The sequence below is a fragment of the Cyprinodon variegatus genome, unplaced genomic scaffold, assembly GCF_000732505.1.
Source record: "Cyprinodon variegatus isolate N-32 unplaced genomic scaffold, C_variegatus-1.0 Scaffold2373, whole genome shotgun sequence".
Lineage (NCBI taxonomy): Eukaryota > Metazoa > Chordata > Actinopteri > Cyprinodontiformes > Cyprinodontidae > Cyprinodon > Cyprinodon variegatus.
In genome coordinates, this window is record NW_015152826.1 from 5,341 (window position 1) to 14,386 (window position 9,046).

The following is a 9,046-nucleotide window of genomic DNA, read 5'->3' on the forward strand; positions in this document are numbered from 1 at the left end:
ATATATATATATATATATATATATATATATATATATATATATATATATATATATATATATATATATATAGGATAAGTGTATAGATAAGTTGTATAACAGCTAAATAAGCTAATAGCAATATGACTTGATCTGACATAACTCCATGACTTAATCTGCTGATATAACGGGGTCTGCTACCAAATTCCCAAACAAAAAATGTAAACTATTAGATTTTGGGAGAACCATCCCTAGGAATCAAAATCAAACAAGGATCAAATGTTCACTTCAATTTAGTTGGACTGATGTTAGAAACTAATAGATAAATGCAAGTTACACCTTGAAGGTATTTCAGCAAGATAAGTAAAACTAACTATTAGTGCGTAGTGTGTCCCAACATTTCCCTCAGCTAGATCTGAGAAATCTACATCTGCTTTATTGAGTAAAGTAAGGTTGTTTATTGTTTAAGTGAATTTGAATTACTTTATCAAGAAAATAACAATTGCTTTTCTTGGATCTTCGTTGACTTTATACATGAACTTCATTCAAGTGTATTCTAGTCAGTCTTACCTCTGGTTTCCTGATATCCCAATACACTGTTACAATAACATGATATTTCTATAAATAGGTAAGGGTGTAAACCAACAGCTTTATCATTATATGGTATATTGATTTGTTTACATAAAATACAATATTTTGTTGATCACAAAGTCTGTCAATTCAGTTCAAAGCACAAGTAATCATTATAAATTGACATCATCTGCTCATCTAACTATTATTAACAACTCCAATAAAACAGGATCATTTTATTTTTAAGCTTTTACGGACATCAGTCATTTATGTTGAAAACATTATTTTCATTAAAAAAACATAATTAGAAAAAGGATTAGCTGTTTACTTTATTCTAGTGCCTTTTAAAGGCATATGTTTGATATGAAATATTTTTCCATTGCATTAATGTAATTGGATCTTTAATTTAAATTATTTATTGATTTGGAGTGATATGTTAAACCCATTCCCACAGGTTTATTAAAAGCTAAATCCTAAATAACGACTTCAGCTTTTATTTTAGAAAATCATTCTTTATGTGTTTTGCAGTCATCAGATTCCTGAACCTGGGGCTTGGGGAAAAAAAGGCAGAGGTGGTGTTGTGGAACATAACAGAGTTGTGTAAATATCCACAGAATTCATACATTTGCATATAAAAGCTAATTAGCATAAGCCAGAGGAGGAACATCTTGAAAGGGTTTGAATGTTCTTGCTGGTTACAGCATAAACAGATTCTGCTGAAACTATTCTGAAAAACAACAATTTCTTTCATCATACAAGCTTTTCTCAATAGACGTGAATGTGAGGCTTAAATAATCCATGTATTTGGTGTGATCATCTGAACAAGCTATAAAGAAAAACAGAGAGACACCTTATTTAGATAAAATGTCTTATATTGCTGAAGTAAAGGTAGAGCACTATTGATTGGACTCCTTCTTCCTGTGTAGATGCTTTACATGCACACCTCATTACTGCTAAAGCTAACTTTTCCGTTTCCATATTAGCTGTGTAATACGATATTTGAGGGAAAAAAATTCTCTTGGGTTTATTTATTGATCTGAAGGGACAAGTAAAAAATCAAATCAAACCTTAACATATTGTATAAAGGTTGATGCCTTGATAAGCCACATAACAATTATACCAAATCTGATCTCTCTACAGGTTTTTAGGTGTTCCACCTGGAAGAGGAAGCTGCCCCCTGACAGGACCTTTACCGTTTGACCTCATGTACACTGATTACCACGGACTACAGCAAATGAAGCAGCACTTGGGTCTTTCTCTGAGGAAGCACAAGTTAGTCCACTTCAGTTTATTTCTAATAGCTCTTCACTAAATGCAGAAAGTTTACAATATTGGTTTTATTACACTGCTGGGCATTTAAAGCCAAATAGCAGTCAAATGTATTATCTATCATTAGAAACAAATTAGTTAAACATCTAGCAATGTATTAACATATCACAAAAATAGTAGAAAAGCTCTAAACTGTTACATAAGTAATACATGTGTCATTACCTGAGCAGAATTAAAGCATATCTGAGAACAGTTTCCTTTATATAATGTCTGATATAAATCTAAAAAATACATACTTAGCCTAAAAAGAAGTAGGAAAATGTGTGTTTGGTAAGGTTTTTCAATTTAATAATAAATCTTATATTGTTAAAAACTTGCATATTTACACTTTAAATGTGCCATATCTGTAAGGAGAAAATATCTGTTGGTTAAAAAGGTTGCCAAGTCCTCTCAGTTGATGGCAAACAGCAATGTCATGGCCTGATGCAACATCTCTCATACTTGAAAACTTACGGTGTGTCATCATTGGAGGCAGGCAGTCTCAAAGGAGAATATGTGCATGAGCCTCTGCCAATAATGAAAAAATCATATCTCGAGTCTCATGGATTGAACTCTATCCTTTTAGATGTCAATGCGTGTCCCCTGGTAAAACATTCATGAACACAATCCAAAGTATATTTTGATTAAAAATATTATGACCATGTAAAGAAAGAAATGAAAAAAATAATGGGTTTATATTTTTCTATAAACAGCTAAGAAATAATCCAGTACACCAATATCCTTATCTTTTGTGCTACACTTTGGTCCTAAAGTCATCCACCAATTGAAAGGCATTTCTAACTTATCATTTGCCCTCTGTTTTACATCTATTGTGTCTCTTCTTCTGGTGTTTGTGTAAAAAACAAGTTATTGCAGCCAAATTTAATGTATAATGCTTTTGTCATCAAATCCTAGAATTTGCCTGATATTGAATCATATATGGAAAACTAACTTAGATGCAAAAAGAAATGAACTATTTAAAAAAAAATACTTTGCTTTGTCTAAATATAAGAAAAGGGATATTTTACATAAAATATAATTTTAATTTTTTTGTAATGTTTTATTGTTTTTTGGTCAATAAAATCCACCAAACCAGTGACATTTCCTGATGTTATTGTTCTGTGCAACTTTTTATACATATTTGAGCTTTAACACTCCAGAAAAGGCTTTAAAAACAAAAGACAACTGTACTTAAGTATTTGCGGTTGAATATGGTTTAGCCTTCCTCCAAAGACTTAATTTGAAAAAGGCAGACGTTTCAAGCTTTTAAGCTGTTGGAAAGCTTCTAAGCTGCAGATCTAAATTAACATGCAGATTTGACTGATAACTAGAGGGCATTGTTGGTCAATAGCCTTCCTCACTGAGAGATGTTTGGTTTCATGTACAAAGTGTTGAACTGGTTTGAAATGGGCTGAGCTTTAGCTTCAATGGTGAATTGTGTGTTTTTAAAAGCTTAAATCTGAGGCTTCCTTCTCTGTTTTGTGTTATATTTTATTTACCTAAATGGTTTCCTGCACTCCTCTTTTACACCATCTAGTATCACATCTGTGAAATATTTTTAACCCTGAGAAGTCTGTTCCTAATCCTACAAGTGTAGGTGCCCAGCGGATCTGTCCTGAGGAGTTGGCTCTCCCATGTTTGGCCATGCGTCCTTTGACAGGTTGTTTAGTTTCTCCAACCTAAAAGTTTTTTCTGCTCTGAACTGGATACATAATGCTGATCAGTTTGTGTTTGGGAATTTTCCTTAGAATTAACCAATCTTCTTCAATTATCATCCTTCTCAGTTATTTACAGTAGGTGTTCCCACAGAGGGATGACCATAACTATGTTTTTGTATTTACAGTAATTGGTTCATTAGAGGATTTTGTGCTGCCTTGACCCAAAACCAGTCAGGACATCCACAGGTTTGGAGAAGAGGTATGTGTCCTTTAGGACAGCAATCCCAAAAGTGGGCCCCCAAGGCCCCCTTTCCGCAAGATTTAGAGGTTTCTCTGCTTTAGCACAGCTGATTCTGATGAATGCAGTTCAGCAAAAGCCTGTTAATAAACTATCAATGTAAATCAGCTGTGCTGGAGCAGGGAAACCTTTAAAACCTGCAGGACATCGGCCCTCGAGGACCGACTTTGGGGATGCCTGCTTTAGGACATGTTCCGGTCATTGGAGTTGGGTTTATTGACAGAAGGTTTGTGTTTCAGAGGACATTCAGAGCAAAACAGAAGTTATTGATCTGTATTGGTTGACTTTCTGTAAGCCTTTATGTTGAGCTTTCATCAGACAGCTTGTTGTGATGTTTCCTTTCTGGTGAACCTGAAGATATTGCCCACAGTATTGATGTGTATTCCCTCTACTTTCTTTGCTTCATCTTGAATTTGACCACAATCAGTGGCCCTTTTGATTGTAAACCTATGTCTGCCACCTACATATAAATGGTATTAGCTTTCATTTAGAGAGTGGTTGGAGTTACAGAGAAGTACAGCAAAGGGGCTGGAGAGCAACATCTGATTTCAGTATTGCATCTCACACGCTCCTGATTTAGGGCTATTGCTTATTTCCTTTCAGCTCTGTAAAACTTTTCCAGGTACAGCAGAGGTCGCAGACTGTCAAATGTGGCCTTTGGCTTATTCTTATTGTCAAGGATATTTGTGTCCGCTAATCTTTCAACTATCCAATTGATCATATATTAACATTGGAAATAAAATGTGAAAATCCTGTTTCATTTTTCATCATAGTTTCCAGTTTGGGATTCTTTCCAAATACATAGTGATACCAGAAACTGACTGAAACTGGAGGAATACAAAAACTCATTATGATCACTTTGTTATATTGTTGGCAGTACGTTGATTAAAGGTGGTGATGGAAAATAAGATATTTACTAATTGGCTGCTTAAATATATCCCTAAAAAAAATGAGATTTCAAGCAAAAAAAAAAGTAGTTGAATAGAGGAGGTATTTCAATAACAACAGCAACTACTGCACATATATCAAATAAACCATAAATCCTTCACACTTATAATAACTTTAGAGAATTAACCCTGAACTCTGATAAATCTCGTCAGATTAACTCACGTCAATTTATTTCTGACCTTCTTGACTAAATAATTTTCACTTATAAGCAGTGAAATATTGATGCAAATTATTGTTTTGACAAAGAAAAACAGTTTTTAGAACATAACCTTGTATCGGTTCATTTCTGGGATTCATTTCAATAACAGAGAGAATTTTCCCTTTTTCTGTTACATCTCAGATGCCATATTCGGGTGATTGACACCTTCGGCACAGAGCCTGCTTACAACCACGAGGAATATGCCACTCTTCACGGCTACAGAACCAACTGGGGCTACTGGAACCTTCATGGCCAACAGTACATGACCATGTTCCGTATGTTTATGCCTTTTTTTCTTTTACTTTGGTCTTACAATGTTTAAGACATACAGAATATCTCGTCAACAAACCTATCAAATACAGTATCAACTAATGCCGGCTGAATATTGTAAAATCACAAAGTTATTAAGATGAGTAGAAGCGGACAGATGTTAGATTTGATTTGTGCTGCTCTGATTGTAGAGAAGACTGTGAGTGTAAAGTGCATCAAATCTTCACATTCCAAGCTATGGGCCAGGTTTAGTTTGAAATAATGTGCATGTTAATTAATGTGAAAGCAGATTATAAAACAGATAATAGAACAACTCTTAATAATTGTAGACTCTTGCACTAACTTGCTCAGACCTTCTTGTCCTCATTCTCTAGATATTTGGCTGACATCCCCAATCATCAATGAGATTCATTATTAGACAGTTTGCTCACAAACATTATGCGGCTGAGAGCCTGCAGGAGGCATTTTTTGGCCTCTGAACAAATATTCACCTTCCTGCAAGTGTAGCGGCACTCCAACTCCTTTAGTTTCTTCTGTACCACTTTGAAAATCAGTCTACAAAAAATGTATTGAAACGTGCGCAGTACCAGATAATATGATGTTATGATGTTTAATAAAGGAACAAAATTAAAAAACATCAACATGATTAACTTGGTCAAAAAGCGGTATTGCTTACAGCATATCTGTTTCCCCTCTGTTCTTACGTACTATATGCACACACACACAAAAAAAAAACAGAATGGAATTACAGTGTGTAGGAAGCCCAAAAATATGCATTACAAATTTGCATTTCTATATGCTATGCTTTAAACGTTACAGTGTTTATTTAACTGATAAATTTAACTGATAATTTTAACAACAAAAAGGTGTACATTTTTTATTTGAAACTTTTTACATATATCTATGAATTTGCCTCCAATTGGATCTTACAGCAGTTATTTAGCCCCCAATTTTTTTTAAAGAGTTGGTTTTTTTTTTTCAGTCTAACAGCCACCAGCCAGAGAGTTCAATCAGAACAGCTGGGTCGGCACAGATGCCTGCAGCTCCCTTCTTCTGGCCGCAATCACGCAGAAATATACAAAAAAACACCAACTGCAGACATTCATAATAGATTTAGTCAAGCCCCGGGGATTCAAAACTTCAGGTTGTCTCCAATTTATTCTGGAACAACAAGCTTCAACACTCTCTCCAAATTACAGTTATCATCGAGACGATTGCTGAGAAATTTCCACCATCATCACTGGTGGGGATCTTGATGCAAAATGTTTCTTTTTGACTTCTCTCATCTGTTCTGTTTGAGTTATTTTTTGTTTGCTATGATTCAGGGTTGTTTCATTTCACCGAACCTAACAACTGCGGCAGGTTGTTGAATTTCTGAACTTCATGAACTATAACAGCTTCTGGACCCTGCATAAAAAAAGCAAAAACCTTTGTGCTCCTCTGTTTTCAGATGATTGTATAATGAAACTAGTCAAAGAACATTTCAACCTTCTGCTCTATGAAGCCTTGCTGTAGCTTTATTTTATTTCAAACTAAATTATAAGGAACATCTGTATTTACTGAGACATGAAATGGGTTTTGTGCCATCTATTAGCAATTACTGTGTTTGTCCTTGGCAGCCCACACTCCAGACAACTCTTTTATGGGTTTTGTGGCAGAGGAACTGAATGAGACTGAGAGGATGTTTATTCAGAGGAACAAAGTCAACAACATGGCTGTTGTCTATGGCAAAGATGCCAGCATGTGGAAGGTAAGAATGGCACACAAAAAAATCAGCAATCTTTACTTCCCTTTTGCTGTGTTCTAACAAGCATCAGTTATAGCAAAGGTCAGCACACTGTGACCTTTTGGAACTTATGTCGCATTACAACCACAAACGTAAGTGATCTTTGCTAACAGAACAAAAAAAGTGGAAATAATTCACAGGTTTTTAAAATTTTGATTAATAATAAAAATCTGAAACATTTGATAGGCTTTTCTAATCACTCCTCTTAACTTTAATAACCCAATGCAAAATCGTGTGCATCAAATTTCCTTCAAGAATTTAAACCAATGGGTAAATAAACTCTTTTAAAAAACGACGTTCTTCAACAGTGTTAAAGTTTAAAGCAGTTTAGGTTATAGAATTTTGCTCAGAGTTGCACTATAAGGCCGTCGTTCAAGTTATGGCTGTCCAGCTATGACTTCATATTGCTATCTGTGGAACAGGAGGGGATGAAGTGGTCAAGGAAGAGATTCAGGAACACCTGTGAGGTAGCTCTAGTAATCAACTTGAGCTGTGCAGCTGCTTCACATGGGATTATTCTCTCACTACAGAACATATCAAGCATATTCTAACAATTTTAATGGTCTGTCTGGGCTAAATAAGAGCAGTGCCTGCATGCTTCTGCTTATTTTTTTTTTTTTATACAGTATTTCTACTAACAACTCTTAGACTCTGAGGTGAGAGAATTTCTCGTATTGACATGTAAACATGACCATGGGGTAAAGATCCGCTTATCCCTCCTTCAGCAGCACGGATTGAATTTTTAGAATATATTTAAAGATTTATATATGAGTACTGTAGTACAACTGAACTAAAAGTTGTGACTCAGCACATATAACCTTAAGGTAATATGAAGACAAAAAAGAGATCCATAAGAAGTCCAGTTTTTCACAGAAAATATAATATAAGTTGCTATGGTCAATCCTTTATATTGAAAGAAAAGCTAATTGGTGAAAACATGATGAAAATGACAAGGAAATCATTATGCTGTTTTGATTTTAACAGTATAGGGAAACTGATTGGAGTTGATTGGGCTGACAGGTGGTGTTACTTGCACTGCAATTCAGAGAGAAAACATATTTAAGCCTTTACTTTAAAATGAGACAAGGCTCACTTTTTAGCATGACAGTTATGCAGCCAGCGTACAGTGGAGTGGTTTAGATCGAAGCATAATCATGTGTTAGAATGACCCAGCTAAAGGCCAGACATAAGTCTTATGCTGTCATATCCAGTTTGACTGAGTTTAAACTATGAAAAAAAAGGATACATCTTCAGTCTCTGGATTTGCAAGGCTAATAGAGGCAAACTCAAAAGAGCTTCAGCTGTAGTGTAATTATAGTGAAAGTGTTGACAAAAGTGAGTAAAATAAATTAATAATTGATATTTTTACTTAATAACGGAGCCATAGGAGTTATAAGTAGAAGTGGATACAGAAATCACACAAATCAGATACATGTTAAGTTGAATACATTAAAACTTAATGAGTCAAAAATCATGTATAAGGCACATAAAAAAGGTCCACCAAACAATATTTGAAAAAGATTTTCTAAAAGATAAAGTGAGTATAGCTGAAAAGGAAGAGATATTTTCAAAAAATCCTGGTACAGAACAGGAATGATGGAAAGATGTATTTCTACGCAATGTGTTGATTTGTGAAATAAGCTTATTAGTGAGTTAAAGCAAGCTGAAGCTTATTTTATGCTTAATAAAAGGTCATTTTGATGAGTTGATTATCAGTGGATAGGCTGATGTATAGTTTTTTTCTGTTGCTGTTGCTCGTTTTTATGAACAAGGTGTGTTTGTTTTCTGTATGGTTATAATTATCTGAGTTGAATTGAAGTATTACTTGAAAATGGGGGCATATATAAGTTTTTTACTTCTTTGTGCTACTTTTCTTTTATTCAAAATTTCACTTGTCAGCTGCACAGGTTTTATGTTTTTTTTTCTTTTAATGAATGAATAAAATAAACATCACATCACAAATAATAAAAGAATAATGCAATCATATATGTACATATATGTACATATATATATATATATATATATATATATAT

General features: G+C 34.3%; 1 protein-coding gene across 1 annotated transcript in view; it reads left to right on the forward strand.

The window, feature by feature from the left end:
- Positions 1-1,678: 1,678 nt before the first annotated feature.
- LOC107080820 (alpha-1,6-mannosylglycoprotein 6-beta-N-acetylglucosaminyltransferase B-like) overlaps positions 1,679-9,046 on the forward strand; it is a gene marked incomplete at both ends in the record, with an annotated part of 23,178 nt that continues 15,810 nt past the window's right edge. The window contains 3 exons of the mRNA XM_015369024.1: positions 1,679-1,818; positions 5,099-5,232; positions 6,847-6,977. Of these exons, the coding sequence (XP_015224510.1) occupies positions 1,679-1,818; positions 5,099-5,232; positions 6,847-6,977 (405 nt within the window). The remainder of the gene's footprint in view (positions 1,819-5,098; positions 5,233-6,846; positions 6,978-9,046) is intronic.